This window comes from Ictidomys tridecemlineatus, chromosome 6, assembly GCF_052094955.1.
Source record: "Ictidomys tridecemlineatus isolate mIctTri1 chromosome 6, mIctTri1.hap1, whole genome shotgun sequence".
Classification (NCBI taxonomy): Eukaryota; Metazoa; Chordata; class Mammalia; order Rodentia; family Sciuridae; genus Ictidomys; species Ictidomys tridecemlineatus.
The window spans coordinates 51,727,499-51,749,161 of record NC_135482.1 but is presented as its reverse complement, the minus strand read 5'-3'; the positions used below and the strand labels follow the sequence as shown (position 1 = coordinate 51,749,161).

The window sequence follows — 21,663 nt, the reverse complement described above, 5'->3', positions numbered from 1 at the left end:
TTGTTTTCTGCATGTACTTGAACTTTTTCACAATAAAACGTTTAAAAAAAAAAAAAAGGTCAGGGGAACAGGATAGTGCTAGAGAAGATGGATTGTTCTCCTGGAATCCGAAACATGATAGAGGAAGTAAAGATGTTTCCATTGAATTTATTCTATGAGAAAGGAGATTTATGAAGTAATTTTTTAAATGTTTTACTATGAAAAGTGAAACAACCACATTACTTATTAACTTATGTGTTTAAAACAAAATCTGTGAATAAAGTGATATTTTGCTGCTTTTTTCCTTAGTGGAATATTTCAGATTATTTTTTCCAAAGAGGAGAAATTATTGAAAAAGAATTAAACAAAGAAGAGGCAGCACAGCAAAAGCAGGCAGAAGAGAAAGGAGTGGTTTTAAATCGGCCATTCCACCCTGCGCCACCATTTGATTGCTTATGGTTATGTCTTTATGCAAAATTGGGTGAATTATGTGTGGACCCCCGTCCTGCTGTCAGAAAGAGTGCAGGGCAGACTCTGTTTTCTACAATTGGTGCACATGGAACTTTATTACAGCATTCAACCTGGCACACCGTTATTTGGAAGGTACTATATGCTTTTATAGTGTATTTGTTTTTTTCAGTTAAACTTGTTTCTTTTTATTTTTCAAAGAGTTTTCATGCATTTGTATATTTGACAAGACAAAAAAATGTCATATTTTTAAATTATACCTCCCACAGAAAATGTTAAATATTAAAAGTTCCATTTCTGTTATTCATCTCTTATTTTTTGTCTCATGTTCTATCTGTACTTTTCTTTTTTTTCACTCCTTTGTTTTCCAAAAGGTAAAACAAGGATTTGTGAAACCAACAATACCTTATAATAGAGTTGAAACCTTATAATAGACCCCAAAATATTTTCTTAAAAATTAATAATATATTTTCTCTAGTTAAAAAAATTAAAACCATCTTTCCATCCTTATTGTTTAAATTTTTATTTATTTATTTTTAACTGAAAAGTAAAAATTTTATGTTAATGGTAAAAGCCCTGTTTGCTTCTGTCTTCTGTTTCACCTCTGTCCCTTGGCTCCTTCTCAGATCCCAAACATGCTTAAGTCCCTCTTTTCTTTTTTTAACCTTAGTTTTATTTATTTATTTATTTATTTTTCTGTGGTACTGAGGATCAAATCCAGTGCCTCACACATGCTAGGGAAGTGTTCTACCACTAAACTGCAACCTTAGCCCAAAGTCCCTCTTTTTTTTTAATGAATATTTTTTCTAATTCTTGTTTTGCTTTTAAATAGCTTCTGCTTCTTATTTTTCCTCCTCAGTTACATTCTACCTCTCTGAGTGCTATTCCCAGCCCTTTTTAGGTTTTGTTTTCAGGGAGTTTTACTAAATTATCCATGCTGGTCTCAAACTTGTAAACCTTCTGCCTCATCCTCCCAATCAGATGGGCCCAGCTAAGTAGCTTCATTTGTAATATTTTTGTTGCCTAATTTGCAATGATTTTTTTCTTCCTCACTTCCCCATTCCTTTGTTCCTTGTAATTTGATTTCCAAATTATTCTACTTCAGGGTAAGGTCTCTTAAACATTAGAGTGCGATAGAGTCATTTAGCGGATTTGTTTAAAGTTCTAGCTCCACCCTAGAATTGACCTCCTTTATTTTAGATTTTTTGGCCTGGAGTGGATCCTGAAAATTCACATTTCAGTCAAACTTCTGGGTGATGCTGCTGCTGCTGGTTCCAAAACCATACTTTGAGAACCACAGAAATCATTCATAGGCTATAGATGGTCTTCTGTTTCCTAAGTCCTTTGGCCTATACCCAGTGCTAGTCCTACTTATTTTTTGTTAGCATTTAATGCTATTATCTTCTTGAAATTTTCTTTTTTTAGCTTTTGTTTCACAGCATGTATATATTTCTCTATTTAGTTTTAATTTTGTTTTTCATTGTGCTTATTCATAAGTGCAAATATTCCCCAAATTATAATTAATTTTTGCTTGTTGATTTCTTTCTTTCTTTTTTTCTTTCTAGCACCCTTAGCTAGTCCTAGAGCTTCAGTTGTAACCTCAATTTGGATATCTTCCATAAATATATTTTTTTGCCTGGAACCTTCTCCTTAACCTTTGTTGTTTTTGTTGTTGTTGTTGTTTTAACATTATCTCTATGGATGTCCCATTGATAACAAGTCTTACATGATGTTCTGTTTAGTTTATTTTAATGTTTTATATTTTATGACCTTAAATATGACTTGAAAATACATGGTTACTTTAATTGGTCAGTTTCATCTAATATGGGGATTAATAAGACTGTCAGGGCTGGGGATATAGCTCAGTTGGTACAGTGCTTGCCTCGCATACAGGAGGCTCTGGGTTCACCCCCCAATACCACCAAAAAAAAAAAAAAAGAATAAGACTGTAAGGTATAAATATTTTTTATACAACTTCTGGTTTTCTACACTGTTACTTAAGTATCAATATTTTTTGTATGACATTTTTATAAATATTTAGGTTCTCTTTAATCTACTGGACCGAGTTCGAGAGTCTTCTACAACTGCAGACAAAGAAAAGATTGAATCTGGAGGTGGCAATATTCTCATTCATCATTCAAGAGATACAGCAGAGAAGCAGTGGGCTGAGACATGGGTATTAACATTGGCTGGAGTAGCAAGAATTTTCAATACCAGAAGATATTTACTGCAACCATTAGGTGTATATATATATTTTTTTCTTTTCTTTTCTGTTTATACTAGTAATTTATATTAAAGGCAATTTGGAATATATAGAAGATTCTTTTAGAACTCATATAGATACTACCACCCAAGCACAAATCAAATCTTAATTTGCGGTCTTTGTGTTTATGTGTGTACACATGCACATTTTCATTCATTTCATTGAGAAAAAAATTTTTTTTCTTGGTTCTGGAAATTAAACCCAAGGATACTCTACCACTGGGCTACATCCCAACCCTTTTACTTTTTGTATTTGACACAGGGTTTCATTAAGTTACCATGGCTAACTTCAAATTTATGATCCTCCTACCTCAGCCTCTTGAGTCTCTGGGATTATAGGCAGGTGCTACTGAGCCTGGCCAAGAAAATATTTAATGTGTATCTACCAGGGGCTAGTCTTTAGAAATATAATGATGAGCAAAATACACGCTGTCCTTGCTATCCTTGGAATGAGGGAGGCACCATAACTATATCAGGCAATGCAGAAATCACTATAATAATAGATGCTACCAAGGACTGTTGTGCATTATGAACTTAAAATAGGTATTTGACTTAGCCAGTGAGATTTAGATAGATTTCCCTGAAAAAGCACTATATTACCCGAGATCTGAAGGTTAAATAGGAATTAATGAGACATGAAGTGAAGAGAGGCTTATAGGAAGAGAAAAATTGAGGAGAGAGAATGGTGATGACCCTATCATGTATGAAGGTTTGGAATGAAGAGAGAGAAAAGTGTGATTCCCAATGGGGTTGTAGAGGTAGGGAGAGGCTAGACTGTGTAAAATGTGCTCAGAAGTTAGGACTAAATCCTAAAAACAAGGAAAAAATCCACTGCAAGTTTTAATTGATGAGCAGATATGTAGTGACATGCACATATGCTTAGTTCAAAAAAGACAACCTTGGATAATGTGTATAGAATGAAATGGAGCAAAGAAGGATGATGGGACACTGTTTGTCTGGTTAGGAAGCTTTTGGTGGTACAGATCAGTGGTTCTCAGACAAGACCAATTTTTTGCTCCATAGTACATTTGGCAATTCTGGAAATAATTTTGGTTATTAGAACTGGGAAGAAATGGGTGCTACTGTCATCTGATAGGGACAAGGGATAATGATACATAGCCTATAATGCACAAGGTGACCCTGCACAAGAAAAATTGTTTAACTAAAAATGTCAGTGATACTGAGATTGAGAAATGCAGGAGATAGTAGAGAAAAATGAACAGAGATACTTTTGTACATAGTTGTGACCATACTATTTTATTTCCTTTAGTATTTAGGTACAGTTGTATACATATATTTTATTTCATTTATTATTTTATGATTAACTTTTTAACCTCCTCTGTTAAAGGATAAACAGTATACTTAGTCTTCCCAAAGTTATTTTTCTTTTAAACATGGTGTCATTTTTTAATACCTTTATTTATTTATGTTTATATGGTGCTGTGGATCAAACCCAGTGCCTCAAACATGCTAGGCAAGCGCTCTTCCAATGGGCCACAACCCAGCCCCGAAGTTATTTATTTATTTTTTAAAAGGAGAAGCACAGAGAATTCCTGTCCCAGAGGCTGTGATTTTGCCCATCAAGGGGAGCAGGAGGCTTTTTTTTTGAGAGAGAGAGAGAACTTTAATATTTATTTTTTAGTTTTCGGCGGACACAACATCTTTGTTTGTATGTGGTACTGAGGATCAAACCCGGGCCGCACGCATGCCAGGCGAGCGCGCTACCGCTTGAGCCACATCCCCAGCCTCCCAAAGTTATTTTTAAATCCTTTATAAGCACTTCTTTTTTCAAAAGCAAATAATTTATAGTATCTGTTCCATCTTGCACTTTGGGGCTTCAAATATATTTTTTAAATCTTATTTTTTTTCTTTTCATTGTGAAATTTAGAAATAGTGAAATGTGCAAATATTGTGTATTTGCTTTTTCTTGATAAAAGTAGCCATCACTTTTAGCATCTCTATATTTTTTAGAGAGAGAGAGAGAATTTTTAAATATTTTTTTAGTTTTCAATGGACACAATATCTTTATTTTTATGTGGTGCTGAGGCTCGAACCCAGCACCCCGCACATGCCAGGTGAGTGTGTTACCACTTGAGCCACATCCCCAGCCCAATATATTTACTGTATTGTAAAAGCTAAGAACCAATAAGTATAGATTTAGGCTTTTTAAAAATGAAGATATGACATAGTTCATGTGGCTTTCATAATTTCTTATAATGTGAAGACTAGGAAATTTTATTATTTTATGGCATAGTTTATATTTTTGACATAAGCATGTACATTATATAATTATATCTAGTCTTATAGAAAAGGGACTTCTTTTATATTTCATAAAATGTTGTCTGTGATTTCACTAGCCTGGGGCTGTGGCAGCTATAGATGTCTTGGATCAAATTATAAGACCCAAAATGCAAAGGGCCAACAGATTCTTTGAGAAGAGAGAGCAAAAACTCAGTGAAAATATTAAAAATACTATGGTGATTAAAGGGGGAAATGCAAAGGCAACAGTGATGCAAATACTTAGAGAGATGCATGCACTGAAAAACTTGAGGTGTTCTATATAAAAAGAAAAATATTGGTATCATAGAATGAATTTGGAAGTGTTCCCTCTTTTTCTATTTCATGAAATAATTTGAGGAGTTCTGCTATTCTTCTTTAAAGGCCTTGTAGACCTCAGTTGTGTATCCATCCAGTCCTGGGCTTTTTGTGGTCAATAGGCTTCTGGTAGCATCTTCTATTTCATTGCTTGAAATTGATCTCTTTAAATTGTGTATATCATCTTGATTCAGTTTGGGCAAGTCATATGACTCTAGAAATTTGTCAGTGTCTTTAATATTTTCTATTTTATAAGAGTACAATTTTTCAAAATAATTATCTTTTGTATTTCTGTAGTGTCCGTTGTGATATTTCCTTTTTTATCACAGATATTAGTAATTTTGAGGATCAGATATCACTGAAATTCTTTTCAAAGAAGTCAGATGGTTCTTTATTCATGTTTGGATCCCATAATAAAAAGCAGCCAAAAAATCTAGTTGTATGTGACTACCATGTGCTGGCTATAGTTGAATTAGGTATTGAGTAGTTTGTGTCTCTAAAAAATATTAATAACAGCAAATGTTCCAAGGGAACAAAACTCATGTCAGTATTTTCTGGTGATGCTTTTGATACATCAAAAAACTAACAAGCCTTCTTATTGATACCTCCTTGACTAAGAAGATGAGCAACCTGGGGGTTGAAAAGTTCAGCTTTTCTTTCTCAGTTCTCTGTTGTTCTCTGAGCAACAGTTCTTTTTGTTCCTCTTTCTTTTTTGACAGCCTCAAGGTCTCCTTTTGATGCTCAGCAGTATATTCCTAAGTTTCAGTTATTTATAATTTATTTCATTTGAAATTTTCTTGTACCATTCATATAAACTTAGACTTATTACTGTAAATTAACCTTTTAAAATTTTTTTATATACTTTGCCCTAGATTATTGTTGGAAAGTTGGTGACATGTAAATTAAATCATATTCTTTGCACTTTAAATTTAAACAAAAAAGTGTTGTCTGTGCCTAAATGGCGCAACATTTTAAATCTGAGTTTAGGTTCCACTCTGGTTGGCAAATGTAATGATCTGATTTTGTAACTGGGATGATAACACAGAAGTATTTCATTCAGCTATTTAATAGTTTTAAGATACAATTTGCCAAAACTCTTTAATATTTCACTTAAATGTCTGTTTTTTATTTCATATAAATTTTATCTTAATTCTTAATACTGTCTAAAGTAGGCAGAAAAGTACCTATTATTTCATACTTTCAGCATTCTTATTTACTGAATGCTTCCTCAAACATTTCTTTTTTTAAAAAAAGTAAGTATTTGGATGATTTATGTACATACACACACACACACACACACACACACACACACACAGAGTCATTTAACCCAGTCACTCCCTCTCTCTCTCTCTCTCTTTTTTTTTTTTTTTAGTTATACACGGCAGTAGAATGTATTTTGACATATACAATCACACATACATGGAGTATAACTTCCTGTTCTTGTGGTTGTACATGATGTGGTGTTACACTGGTGTATTCATATATGAACACAGGAAAGTTATATCCAATTTATTCTACTGGTCTTTCCCATTCCCATCCTCCATCCTTTCCCTCCATTACCTCCTGTCCAATCTGGTGAGCTGTAGTCCTCCTTCCCCCTTATTAAGAGTCAGTATCGGCAAATCAAAGAGAACATTTGGCTTTTAGTTTTGGGGGATTGGCTTATTTCACTTAGCATGGTATCCTCTAGTTCTATCCATTTACCATCAGATGCCATAATTGGTTGAGTAATATTCCATTGTTTATATATATCACATTTTCTTTGTCCATTTATCTTTTACAGGGCACCTAAGTTGGTTTCATAGTTTAGCTATTGTGAATTGAGCTGCTGTAAACATTAATATGGCCGTGTCACTATAGTAAGTCCTTTGGGTATATGCCAAGGAGTGGGATAAATGGGCCTAATGACCTCCATACTGCTTTCCAGAGTGGTTGCACCAATTTGCACTCCCACCAGCAATGTATGAGTGTACCTTTTCCCCCACATCCTTGTCAACATTTATTGTTACTTGTATTCTTGATCCTGACTGTAGTGAGATGAAATCTCAGTGTAGTTTTAATTTGTATTTCTCTAATTGCTAGAGATGTTGAACATTTTTCATATATGTGTTGACCATTTGTATTTCTTCTTCTGTGAAGTAACTGTTAAATTCCTTTGCCCATTTATTGATTTTTTTTTTTTTTTGGTGTTAAGTTTTTTGAGTTTTTTTTGTATATCCTGGAGATGAATGCTCAATCTGAGGTGCAAGTGGCAAGAATTTTTCTCCCATTCTGTGGGCTCTGAAGAAGCTTTTTAGTTTTGATTCTATCCCATTTATTGATCCTTGTTTTTACTTCTTGTGCTTTAGGAGTCTTATTGAGGAATTCAGTTCCTAAGCTGACATGATACAGGTTTGGGCTTACTTTTTCTTTTAGTTGGGCAGGGTCTCTGGTGTAATGTCTAGATCCTTGATCCACTTACAGTTGAGTTTTGTACAGGATGAGAGTAGGGGTCTAACTTCATTTTATTACATATGGATTTCCAGTTTTCCCAGCACCTTTTGTTGAAGAAGATACCTTTTCTCCAATGTATGTGTATGATGCCTTAATATGAGATACTGTATTATTTGGGTTTGTCTCTGTTTTCTATGCTGTGCCATTTATCTTCATGTCTGTTTTGGTGCCAATACCGTGCCATTTTTGATACTGTATCTCTGTAATGTAATTTAAGGTCTGGTATTGTGATGCTTCCTGCTTCACTTTTCTTGCAGAGAATTGCTTTGGCTATTCTGGGCCCTTTATTTTTCCAAATGAATTTCATGACTGCTTTTTCATTTCTATGAAGAACGTCATTGGAACCTTAATAGGAACCTTAATAGGAATTGCATTAAATCTGTAATGCACTTTTGGTAGTATGGCCATTTTGACAATATTAATTCTTCCTATCCAAGAACATGGGATATCTTTCCATATTCTGAAGTCTTTTTTAATTTCTTTCTTTAGTGTTCTGTAGTTTTCATTGTAGAGGACTTCCATCTCTTTTATTAGACTGATTCCCAAATATTTTATTTTCTTTGAGGATATTGTGAATGGGATAGTTTCCTAATTTCTCTTTCAGTTGATTCATTACCAATATACAGGAACTCAGTTGATTTATTGGTGTTCAGTTTATATCCTGCTTCTTTGCTGAATTCATTTATGAGATCTAGAAGTTTTCTGGTAGAGTTTTTCAGATCTTTTAAATACAGAATCATGTTGTCAGCAAATAGATTTAGTTTGAGTTCTTCTTTTTCTATTTGTATCCCTTTAATTTCTTTCTTCTAATTGCTCTGGCTAGAGTTTCCAGGACTATATTGAATAGAAGTGGTAAAAGAGGGCATCCCTGTCTTGTTGCAATTTTTAGAAGGAATGCTTTCAATAAAATAGAATGATGTTGGCCTTAGGTTTTGCATATATAGCTTTTACAATGTTGAGTTATGTTCCTGCTATCTCTCATTTTTCTAATGTTTTGAAAAGGAATGAATGCTGTATTTTATCAAATGCTTTTTTTGCATCTATTGAGATAATCATGTGATTCTTGTTGTTAAGTCTATTGATGTGATGAATTATGTTTATTGATTTCCATACATTGAACCAACATTGCATCCTGGGGATGAACCACATGTGATTGTGGTATACTATCTTTTAAATATGTTTTTGTATGCAATTTGCCAGTTTTTTATTAAGAATTTTTGCACCTACATCCGTCACGGATATTGGTCTGAAATTTTCTTTTCTTGATGTGTTTATCTGATTTTGGTATCAGGGTGATACCTAGCTTCGTGGAATGAGTTTGAAAGGTCTCCCCGCTTTTCTGTTTCATAGAATAATTTGAGGAGGTTTGATGTTTGTTCTTCTTTGAGAGTCTGGTGGAACTTGGCTAAGAATTCCTCTGGTCCTGGACTTTTCTTTCTTGGTAGGGTTTTGGTGCCATTTTCAATTTCATTGCTTGAAATTGATCTATTTAAATTTTCTGTGTCTCCCTGATTCAATTTGGGTAGGTCATATATCTTTAATACTTTGTTCATGTCTTCAAAAATTATATATTTTATTAGGGTATAAATTTTCAAAACAGGTTCTGATCATCATCTATATTTCAGTAGTGTCCATTTTGATTATTTCCTTCTTCATCACAAATTTTTGTAATTTGAGTTTTCTCTCTCTTTGTTTACTTGTCTAAGGGTTTATTAATTTTATTGATTTTTTTTAAAAGAACCAACTTTTTGTTTTGTGAGTTGTTTTGGATTATTTCTTTTGCTTCAATTTCATTGATTTCAGCTCTGATTTTAATTATTTCCTGTCTTCTACTGCTTTGGGTGTTGATTTGTTCTTTTTCTAGGGCTTTGAGATATAATGTTAGGTTATTTATTTGTTAACTTTCTATTATGAATGAGCTCAGTGCATTGAACTTTCCTCTTATCACTGCCTTCATAGTGTCCCAGATATTTTGATTTGTTGTATTGGTATTGTCATTTACATCTAAGAATTTTTAAATTCATCCTTGATTTCTTCTGCTATCTATTTGTCATTCAGTAGCATAGTATTTAATCTCCAGGTGTTAGAGTAGCTTCCTTTTTTTTTATTTTATCGCTGATTTCTCATTTCAGTTCATTATGATGTGATAAAATGCAAGGTATTATTTCTATTTTTTTGTATTTGCTAAGAGTTGCCTTGTGCCTATGTTATGGTCTGTTTTAGAGAAGGATCCATTTGCTGCTGAAAAGAAATTGTATTCAGTCTTGGATGGACAAAATATTCTCTGTGTCTGTTAAGTCTAAAATATTAATTGTATTTTTTAGTTCTGTAGCTTTTTTATTTAGTTTTTATTTGGAGGGTCTATCCAATGGTGACAAAGGTGTGTTAAAGTCACCCAGTATTACTGTGTGGTGGTCTATTTGCTTCTTGAAATTGACAAGGGTTTATTTGATGTATGTAGATGCTCCGATGTTTGGGGCATAAAAATTTCTGATTGTTATGTATTAATGATGTATGATTCTCTTAAGTAGTATGAAATGTCCTTCTTTGTCCCTTCTGATAACTTTGGCTTGAAGTCCACTTTATTTGATATGAGGATAGAAACCCCTGCTTGTTTACGAGATCCATCAGAATTATATGTTTTTTCCTATCCTTTTACCTTCAGTCTGTGGATGTCTTTGCCTATGAGGTGAGTCTCTTGGAGACAGGATATTGTGGAGTCTTGTTTTTTAATCCATTCTGCCAGTCTATATCTTTTGATTGATGAGTTTAGGCCATGTACATTCAATGTTATTATTGAGATATGATTTTTTTTTTAGTTTTTGATGGACACAAAACCTTAATTTTTTAAAATTTATTTTTATATGGTGCTGAAGATCAAACCCAGTGCCCCACACATACCAGGCAAGTGCTCTGCCACTGAGTTACAACCCCAGCCCTGAGATATGATTTTTATTCCCTGTCATTTTGATTTATTTTTTGGTTTTTAATTTGAATTAGTTTCTCCATTGATTCACTGTTTTTTTTTTAGTGTACTTCCTCCCTTTGCTGGTTTTCACTTTTTTTTTTTATTTCATCCTCATGGAATATTTTGTTGAGAATGTTCTGTAGTGCAGGCTTTCTGGTTGTAAATTCTTTTAAATTTTGTTTATCATGGAAGGTTTTCATTTCATCAGCAATTCTGAAGCTTAATTTTGCTGGGTGTAGTATTCTTGATTGACATCCATTTTCTTTCACAGCTTGGTATATATTATTCCAAGACCTCCAAATATATGGGTCTGGGTTGAGAGATCAGCTGAGACCTAGATTGGTTTCTCTCTAAATTTTACATATTGTTTTTCTCTGGCAGCCTTTAAAATTCTATCCTTATTGTATATATTAAGCATTTTCATAATAATGTGCCTTAGTGTGGGTCTGTTATAATTTTGTATATTTGAGGTCCTGTTTGCCTCCTATATTTAATTTTTTAATTTCATTCTTTTGGTTTGGGAAATTTTTTTATATTATTTCATTGAAAAGAGTGTGCATTTATTTCGTTTTTATCTTCAAGCCTTCATCTATCCCAATAAATCTTAAATTTGGTCTTTTCAGACTATCCCGTACTTACTGAAATATTCTGTTCATGGTCTCTTAACATCTTTTCTCCATGGTCAACTTTGTTTTCAAGATAAATTTGTTATCATTGGCTGAAACTTTCTCTTCCAAGTGTTCTAGTCTTTGGTAATGCTTTCAGTTGAATTTTTAATTTGGTTTATTGATTTCTTCATTTTGAGGATTTCTGCTTGGTTTTTATCAGAATGTCTCTTTATTGAAGTGATTCTTCACTTCCTGTATTTTCTGATTTCACTCCTTGTACTGTCCTTTACTTTGCAGATAGTTTAACTATGTACATCCTAAACTCCTTCTCTGATATTTTTTCCCCTGTGGTGTCAATGGATTTGGTTATTGGAATATATTAGCTTCTTTGGGGCATTTGTTCCCTGGCTTTTTCATATTGTTTGTGTGTCTACCCATCTAACACTATGGGTCTGAGGCAGTCAGCTCTGTGGACTTCTAGTGTCCCTGAAAATTTCTAGCACCTTACTGTTTAGGGGGAGACAGATAATAACAACAATATGCAGTATTAAACCAAATAGTTTCTGTTCTATAATTATAATAGTTATTTATGTCTATAATGAAAATTATCACTATAAACAGAAATTATATGATCAGTTATTACTTACAATAAAAATAGCAAGTTTGCAAAATGTTTATAATTTCAAGTGATAAACAGGGTGACAACAGACTGATATAGGATGTGATGATTATGAGGGAAGAACAGAGAAGAGAGAAGTGAAAGATTAAAGGAAGAGTGAAAATGATAACAATAGAGATCGGCTTTTAGTGGAAAATAGAGAAAGAGAATCAAGGGAAACGGATAGCTAAGGGAAAAATGTATACTTAAAGTAAAAATTTAAAAAAAATAAAAATAAAAGAATACAAAACAAAACTAAAATATGCTAAGCAAACATCCTACTCCTCAAAAAACTGATCCACAAAAAATAACTAGCTTCAAAAATGCTAGAAATGAGAAAAAAACAGATTGGAATATGTGTAAATGTCCATGTACCATTAATGTCACAATTAAACAGGGAAAAGAAAAAAAAAATCTCAATGAAAAGTTAAAAAACTCTTCCTGTTGGAGTTCAAAAGATTCTTTGCTGCTCTTCTCAGCAGTTTTGGGTGGAGTGTTGCCAAGGTCTCGGCTTGGCACCAGAATCACGAGCCACCACACACCTTTGTAGGTTCAAACAGCAATTCTTTATTCCCGCTCTCACACCGCCTCCACACAGGTCCAGGGGCAAATCGCGTTCTGCCGTCTGCCCGCACCATTCACCTACTCCACGAGGCTATCTCCAAATCCCATTTCAATCTCACAGCAGGAACACCCTAATCCCAGCAATAATCTTCAACCTCTAACTTCCCTAAAACCCATTGTCTTAAACTGGCAACGCCTTAAACTCAAGGAGCCGGTTACTTCCTCAAACCTGATCAGCTCTAAACCTGGATCCGCCTTGGTCCTTGAGCAAGGTCACCTTATTAAAGCATGCATGCAATGTCCCATCGAATGTCCTCTAAGCAGCATGGGGTAAGCTTGGCAAGAAAAATTTCGATGCGTCATTCCTACTTGGTAATGGCCCTCAGCAGAGTGTTATGCTACACCCTCTGGATTCCTGGAGAGAGGTAATCCCAAGCAGAACTTTAGGAGGTAGGGTTTAGGCTTAGCTGGGCTCCAGGCTCTTTGCTGAATGCCAGTTGGTCTGGAGATTTTAAATAATCATACCTCCAGAGCCCTATAATTGTCTGTACATGCTGGAAGACTGTACCCCAGGGATCTTCCATGGGTTCTACTCAAAATAGCAAGTTTTGTGGTAGAGAAGCCAATTCTTAGTCCCCTGTGTCACTTGCAGACCCCATGTTTCCTCGTCTTGGGTCAGTCTCCAAATTCACTCTCTTCTGCCCCTGCTCTTCAAATTCCCAGCCAGGTATGTCTCTCCCAGCCTGTCCATGCAGTCAAATTGAAGCGGGGGAGGTAGAGCCAGGTGGGTTTCTGCAACTAGTTGTCCCCTATGTAAAATTCTCTCCATGTTTAATTTTCTTTTTGTCACTTAAGTACACTCTGTCATGCATTTTGTGTTTACTGGGCCTGTATTTTGGGCCAAACTAGGGTTTGCCAGGAATCAGATCCCTCAGCTCTTGGCTCCATGCCGTGACTCAAAATGGTGTCCATGACTCAAAACGGTTTCTTTTCTTATCCTCTGCATGCAGCCAGGTGAGATGATAGCTGCATAAGGATATTGTGTAGCATGCCTTTCATTTTAATCAGGCATTGTCCTTGGTCTCTAAATACTCTGTACCCAGACATGCCTTAGGCCTCCTAAAAATGTGGTTTCCTTTAATTTCCTTATCCCTCCACATCTCTTGCAGAGGGACCATTCTAGCTGGTGTTTCTAGCCCAGCCTAGGCAATGGCTATGCCCCTGGGGATTTCTTCCTTGTTTTATTATATCTAATCTCCTGAGTCCCTGATTTTTGAATGTCCAATATTAAATTCCATTAAAGTATACCCCCCCCTTTGTGTTTACTCACCTTGCTGAGAAGCTGCCTGTCTGCTTTCTTGGTTCACTCCACAGAGCAGCCAGGAAACGACCTCCTCTATTCTGCCATCTTGAAAAAAGTCTGGATAATTATTTTATGAATAAAATCATTGCACTTCATTGCTACAAGATTTTTTTTTTCTTTTGAGCCTCATGGGAACAGACTGTACCAGGTCATAGAGTGCTTCATTATTAATGTAGTTAATTTGTCACAGGAGTTGAGGAATATTGAACTGATTAGTGGAAACTAACAACTACCATTCAACCCATGTTCTGCTGAAAATAGGAAATAGTATAAACTATACTAATAGAAATAGTATAAACTATACTAATAATTCTAGGAAATAGTATAAACATGTATACATACACATTTTATTTTTAAAACCAAGAAATTATTTGATATTCCTACTATCATCTGGGTGTTTCTTGTTCCTGTATCTGAAAAACAAATTTATTGCTGGATTTCTGTGTTCTGATGATTTTAATTCACGTTGTTAGTACCTAATTATATATTTTTTTAGTTCTGTGTGAATCTTGGAAAAAAATGAAGCAAAATTATTTTAAAGAGTCTAATAATAAGAGAAAATTTGATTACTTTTATGCTAATTGAATTTCTTTCTCTTCTTAATATAGGAGATTTTTCAAGAGCTTGGGATGTTCTTCTTGACCATATACAGTCAGCAGCACTCAGCAAAAACAATGAAGTGTCTCTGGCTGCTCTGAAAAGCTTCCAGGAAATTTTACAGATTGTGTCCCCTGTCAGAGACTCAGATAAGCCTGAGACTTCACCTGTAGTTAATGTACCTGTGCCTGTCCTTATTGGGCCTATCTCAGGCCCTGGTTTAAGCCGGCCATTCATAAGAACAGATTCTATTGGAGAAAGACTTGGAAGATATAGTAACTCTGAGCCACCCATAGTTACTGATGAGCTTGAAGACTTGAATCTCTGGTGGGCTGCGTGGAATACTTGGTATAGAATTGGATCTGAAAGCACTAAACCTCCTATTACTTTTGATAAACTAACTTTTATTCCCAGCCAACCCTTTCTTACAGCTTTAATTCAGATATTTCCAGCACTTTACCAACACATAAAAACTGGTTTTAACATGGATGACTTGCAAAAGTTGGGAGTCATATTACACAGTGCTGTTTCAGTTCCAATAAGTTCAGATGCATCTCCTTTTATTCTTCCATCTTATACTGAAGCAGTTCTGACAAGTTTACAGGAAGCTGTACTTACAGCTTTAGATGTTCTCCAAAAGGTAATATGATTTTATTGACTAAGCAGTAATTAATATGGTTTCTGAATTTTTTTTAACTTTGCTATATATTTTTGAGGATAAATTCTAGACTATCAAATTGTTGTGTAAGTGTACTTGAGGATAAATTCAGGATTGTCAAGATATAGTTACTTAAAAGACTCACAGCTTTCTGGTATTTTCAAAAAGGTAATTAAGGCCTACTTTGAGTCTTTTAAGAAGCTGCCTACATGCTCTTATTCCAGTTCACCAGCATTTTTGATATGTTAATACAGTTTTTCACAAAAGAATATGGTATTATTATTCAAAAATTAATAAGAATTGGGATTATATTTTGGTATTGTTTTCATTTGTACTTAAATTTAGTTCCTAATTTATTAGAAACCTACATGAATAAAGGATAAGTTTATAAAAGTCTTTTTCTCACAGAAATTTTAAGAAGTTATGTTTTTAGCTTTGGGTTTTGTTATTGCAAAAATAGCTAATCATTAAAACAAGCAGACCTAAAAATCATTGAAAAAGCTAGGCGTAATGGTGCATGCCTGTAATCCCAATGGCTTGGAATGCTGAGGCAGCAGGATCATAAGTTCAAAGCCAGCTCACCAACTTAGAGAGGCCCTGAGTAACTCAGTGAGACCCTGTCTCTAAATAAAATACAAAAAAAAAGGGGGGGGCCAGGGATATGGTTAAGTGGTTGGTTAAGTGTCCCTGGATTCACTCCCCAGTAAAATTAAAAAAAAACAAAATCATTGAGCAAATCCAAATTATGAAGTAAAACTAGATAAAAATAAAGTGTTTTTAGATTATCAAGGAAATTGATAGCACAATTCAGAATCATTATAATGTTAAACAAAATAAAGGGTCAACTGAAGGTTGGGAATATAGCTCAAATATAAACAGTCAACTGAAATGCCTGCCATTCCAAGATACTCTAACAAAAGCAAAATACAGCTAGATTCTAGGCAGGCATGCGTAAAACCCCAACACCTCCAGAAACTGAGGCAGGAGAATCACAAGTTTGAGTCTAGCCTGGGCAATTTAATGAGACCCTGTCTCAAAAAAGGCTGGAGATATACAGCTCAATAAACACTCTGGGTTTAATCCACACTACAAAAACAAAAAACAAAACTAGATTCTGATCACATAGAGATTTTCAGTTGTTAAATAATGAAAATCATGTTTTTTAATTAACCAAATTTTTTTGTTTGTGTTTGTGTGTGTGTGTGTGTGTGTGTGTGTGTGTGTGTGTGTGTGTTTCTCACACATTCTGGGGATTTAACCTAAGGCAATTTGGCACTGATCTACATCCATGCTCCCTTATTTGGGGGTTGGGGAGGCAGTATGGAAATAAGGGGCACTTAGCCATTGAGCCTCATCTCCAGCCCTTTTTTATATTTTATTTAGAGACGGTGTCTTGCTAAGTTGCTAAGACTGATTTGAACTTGCAATGCTTCTGTCTCAGCCTCTCAAACCGCTGGGATTATAGGCATGTGCCACTATGCCCACCTAATTGATTGTTTTATCCAACTAGAGCGATGAAAACTTTCGTAGTAATAATGAAAATACTTCTAATAACCATGATATCACTTAATTGCCTCTGAAGACAATATAGCTAAGTAGTAACTTGTTCTCTATTTAATCCTTAGTTGCATTGTACAGGGAAACAAATGTGGAGAAAATTAAAATTTAAGAAAATCTGGCATTTTAGAAAATTGTGAGGAATACTTAATATTTCTACCCTGCCTCCCATCTCTCCAGAATGGGAATTACTTTGTGTGTGTGTGTGTGTGTGTGTGTGTGTGTGTGTGTGTATGTGTGTGTGTGTGTGGTGGTGGTGGTAGTGGTGGTGGTGCTGGGGATTGAAACCATGGCCTTATGCATGCTAGGCAAGCACTCTACCAACTGAGCTAGATCTGGATGGGGAAACAACCTGCAGCTGAGGTTGGCGGCACCTTTTTCATTTAGATGTGAGGGAGGCCAGGAAAGGGTTAGCTTAATCATTTTCTATACACCAAGCTGTGCCAGCAGTCCATGGGCCCCTGATTGTTTCTCTGTAGACTCTTCAGACCAAGATACTATTTGGTATGTGTCCAAATCACTGCTCACCACTGATGTTCTAGAGATGGTGAGCTAATAAAATGTCAGCTCTTATTATGTTTATCACAGTCCCAATTCCCCATCACCACCATAGGTGGTGTTAGAAAACCTTAATTCCCAGCCCCAACCCCACTTTTGTATGGACTACAAATAAAACTTGGGGCAATTTGCAGTTTGGAGGAAAAAATATTAATTTCCCACAATTTGAAGTGAAAGTAACTTTTTGTTTTCATTGGGGAAAAAATGTAGTCTATCAATAATTACTCCCCCCACTGGACATATAAATAAATTGATTATAAAGGGAACTTTCAGTTGATCCTTTTTATTCCCTAAAGGGGAATAAAAATTTTTTTCTAACAGAAAATAAAATTATAGGCCTTTCAGAGATACTTATAATCTAGATCTCTCATTGACATGTTTGATTCAGGTTTTAAAATATATGTAGAAGATAAAAACAACACCTTAATTACCTTTCAAGGAAAAAAAGTATATTTCAATTTTTAAACTCTGAGCTTTTGATACCTTGAAAACAAAATATATATCTTTAAGTCTGAAATTTAGGAAGCTTTATATTTCATTTATATCAGTTCATATCATTTTTATATGATTATTAATTTATACTCTAGCCATTGTTTTATTCTTTGCATAATTACCTGATGTTGCACAAACCTTGAATGTGAAATTTATTGTAGTATCTTTTAACAGAAAAATTAACAATTTATTTCAGTAAGTGATTTTATACTTTCTACAAGTGTTAGAAAATTTTTGCACAAGCAAAATTTACTTTGGGATTTTATCTTTGAACTATCTAGCAAAACATTTCCTTGATTACAACCAATTTTCTGTCCTAAAGGAAAAACTCTCTTCAACATTATTAGTTACCCTTATATTATTTAGTGCTTCATAATCTTAGTCTTGTTTCTCATAGGACTAGTTACTGACCAGCCTGACTTGGTTATGTGTGCTAATTGATTTTTTTCCTAAATTATTTTTGCATACATGGGGGAACTGATAATTTGATTGTCTGCTTTGTGTATGTAATGTACTATAAGTTCTGATGTCAGGAGACTACATCTGACTTATGTATTGCTAAGCTTCTTTAGGTCAGGTAGCTGGGTACAACATATGACTGCTGGACTTGTACTTCAGAGACATTATCACATTGTGTGTGAATGTGTCTTTGGAGTTGTGTAATGAACTCCTATCTTCTACAGAATATATGGCAAGTTTCTTAATCTTTTTATATTCAGCTTCCTCATTTGTAAGATAAAAATAAATCTACAACTTTTTGCCTTTTAAGTAGAATTTGTAAGGCATTTTTTAATTTATGTATGACAGCGGATTGTATTACAATTCTTATTACACATATAAAGCACAATTTTTCATATCTATGGTTGTATACAAAGTATATTCACACCAATTTGTATCTTCATACATGTACTTTGGATAATAATGGTCATCACATTCCACCATCATTTATAACCTCATGCCACGTCCCTTCCCCTCCAACCCCTCTGCTGAATCTAGAGTTCATCCATTCCTCCCATGCTCCAGTACCTGACAGAAGGTAAACACTGAGTAAATGTTAGCCCTTATTATTTTTATCATCATGTTCTCTGGCAAAGACATTAGTACAAGGCTTCGACTAGATGATGTGTTGGTACATGAGTTACTAAGCAAAACCTTAAACTATTTCTTTTCTTGTTTTTATGTATATGGCTTTCAAGGACTAATAAGAAATATTGCCCAGATTATCAATTTTCATCTCTTTACTAAAATTTGTTTTTAGGTTCATCCTGTATATTTTTCTGATAAACTTCAAAATACTGAAGAAAAGCCAATCAAAATTTTTCTTGGCTGAAATTTGTTCCCCAAAAGGGAAGGGGGCTTTCATATTTTGCATTTCATAGTCCTAGAATTGCTTAATAAGTCAGCAATACCACTCTTAGTATGTTTTCAAAAAAAGACCATTGGAAATCAAATGCATAATCAAAAATACTATCATGTAAGATACTTCTAAAGAAATTGTGATACTTAGCTTTCTGAAGCATCCACATGATTAGAGCATCCAACACTTAGAGTGGTGACAGTATCCACTGTAATTAATTACCACTTGTTTACTTCCAAGAGTTGAGATCCCAGCAAAAGGTTAATAAAGAAGAAAGTAGAACTATTAGAAGCAGTCAGAAAAGATAATTTTCTTTAGAATGTATAAATTTTATTCAAGTTCTCTATTCACTGTTTTTGAGAAAAATAACCAAATGTTGAGAGTTGTTATTAGATGTCTTTATTGTATTTTACTACACTGTAATTGTAGGATGATCTAACTTATGTGTGGATAGCCCTTGCTTATCTGCTTTTTATCTCAGTGCAGTTTTATCTAAATTTTAGTCATAGATAAATGACTAGGAGGCAGGGATAAAATAATCTGATAATTTTTAAAAGCCATAGATGGGGGGGCATGGGACAGTGGAGAAACTTTGGACTGGGCAAAGGTGAGGGAGGGAAGGAGAGAGGGAATGGGAGTAGGAAAGATGGTGGGATGAGACAGACATCACTACCCTAGGTACGTGTATGATTGCACAAATGTTGTGCCCCTACTTCTTGTACAACCAGAGAAGTGAAAAATTGTGCTCTGTTTATGTACAGTGAATCAAAGAGCATTCTGCTGTCATGTATAACTGATTAGAACAAATTTTAAAAAATTTAAAAAGCCAGATTGTATAAAAAAATATTTTTTAAAGTTTTTTCTTAAAAGTTTTAAATGCTTTTCTAGCATGTGTAAGGCCCTGAGTAAAATATACCCAGTACAATAAAAAAATAAAGCTAAATAAATAAAACTTTAAATTTTAGTTTAGTGTTTTGAGGGTACACTCAAAATACCCTTTTAAGTGTATAGTGATTATGTTTTTTATTTTGTACAGCACAATGGTATTTTAAATACTCCATAAATATTGCCAATAAATATTTAAATATTTTTAGCATATTTGAAGTCATAATCTACAGTATCAGGATATACATTTTATTCTTTCTGTTTAATTATTTGAAGTAATATATCTAGAGAAACTAGCTAGTATTCATTAAAATGATATGTTATTAATTTGTATTAAAATATTTTCTTGTTTTAAATCAAATTTATTCAGAGAAATTAGACATTAAATATTTAGCCTGGGGGCTGGGGATGTGGCTCAAGCGGTAGCGCGCTCGCCTGGCATGCGTGCGCCCGGGTTCGATCCTTAGCACCACATACAAACAAAGATGTTGTGTCCGCCGAGAACTAAACAATAAAACATTAAAAATTCTCTCTCTCTCTCTCTCTCTCTCTCTCTCTCTCTCTCTCTCTCTCTCTCTCTCTCTCCCCCCCCACTCTCTCTTTAAAAAAAAAAATTAGCCTGTTAAATTTAATATGTAATTTTTTAAAACAAATTTTTTATTTTCCCAACTGTAGTGCACATGATGATTTGTTAAGGTTGGTAGACCAGGCATGATGCAGAAATGATCTATCATTTCAGTGAACTGATATCACTTAAGTAGAAACCAGTATCATCTTGGTCAGTGAAGCACTTTTATTCTGATTACTGAACAAATCAGTTGTAGAACCTCAGGACTGCCTGGGACTTTAAGTACTTACCCCTTTTCTTCTGTGCTAAGAAATAAATTGTGCTTTATTAACAAGCATTTTTAAAAGCTGATTAACACTTTGAGGCTATTTTATTATTTTTATTTTATTCAGTAATAGTTTTAAATAGTTTAAATATCTTTCAAAGTATATAAAAGATGGTATAATACTGACATAAAATAGTACAGTCTTTAAGATTCTTGGGTTAACCAAATATGTATATAGTAAAGAACTTCTGCATTCTAATGTTCATATTTTGCTTTTTAGGCCATCTGTGTAGGACCAGAAAACATGCAGATAATGTATCCAGCTATATTTGACCAGTTACTGGCATTTGTAGAATTTTCCTGTAAACCTCCACAGTATGGACAGCTGGAAACAAAGCACATTGCAAATGCAAAATATAATCAGGTAATTTACTATAAATTTTATTTATTCTGTGAGATTTCATGGCTTATAAAAACAGTCAATTCCACTTAAGGTGGACTTTGATTATCTTGGAAAAAGAATGTTTTTAATTCACATATGGTCAGTTCCAATTAAGATGCACTTTATCTCAGAAAAAGAATTTTCATTCAAAATAAACTTACAGGTGTCTGTTAACAATTTAAGCTGAACAGAATATTATTTGAGAAACCATTTCTGTGTTCATTTCTCCTGGTTTATGACTTTCCCAAGTAGTTCTTCAGAAAGTTTTACCTTTCATGTTACTCTCTAGTACATGTTTCTTGAAAAAGGGTAAATTCCTTGGAACC

At 34.2% G+C, this 21,663-nt stretch overlaps 1 protein-coding gene across 6 annotated transcripts in view; it reads left to right on the top strand.

Annotated features, from left to right (window-relative positions):
- Positions 1–21,663, top strand: part of Mon2 (MON2 regulator of endosome-to-Golgi trafficking) — a 116,536-nt gene that overhangs the window by 64,206 nt on the left and 30,667 nt on the right. For all 6 annotated transcript variants that reach the window (XM_078053219.1, XM_078053218.1, XM_078053217.1 and 3 more), the window contains 4 exons: positions 289–582; positions 2,489–2,687; positions 14,567–15,195; positions 21,176–21,319. In XM_078053219.1, coding sequence (XP_077909345.1) covers positions 289–582; positions 2,489–2,687; positions 14,567–15,195; positions 21,176–21,319 — 1,266 coding nt within the window. The remainder of the gene's footprint in view (positions 1–288; positions 583–2,488; positions 2,688–14,566; positions 15,196–21,175; positions 21,320–21,663) is intronic.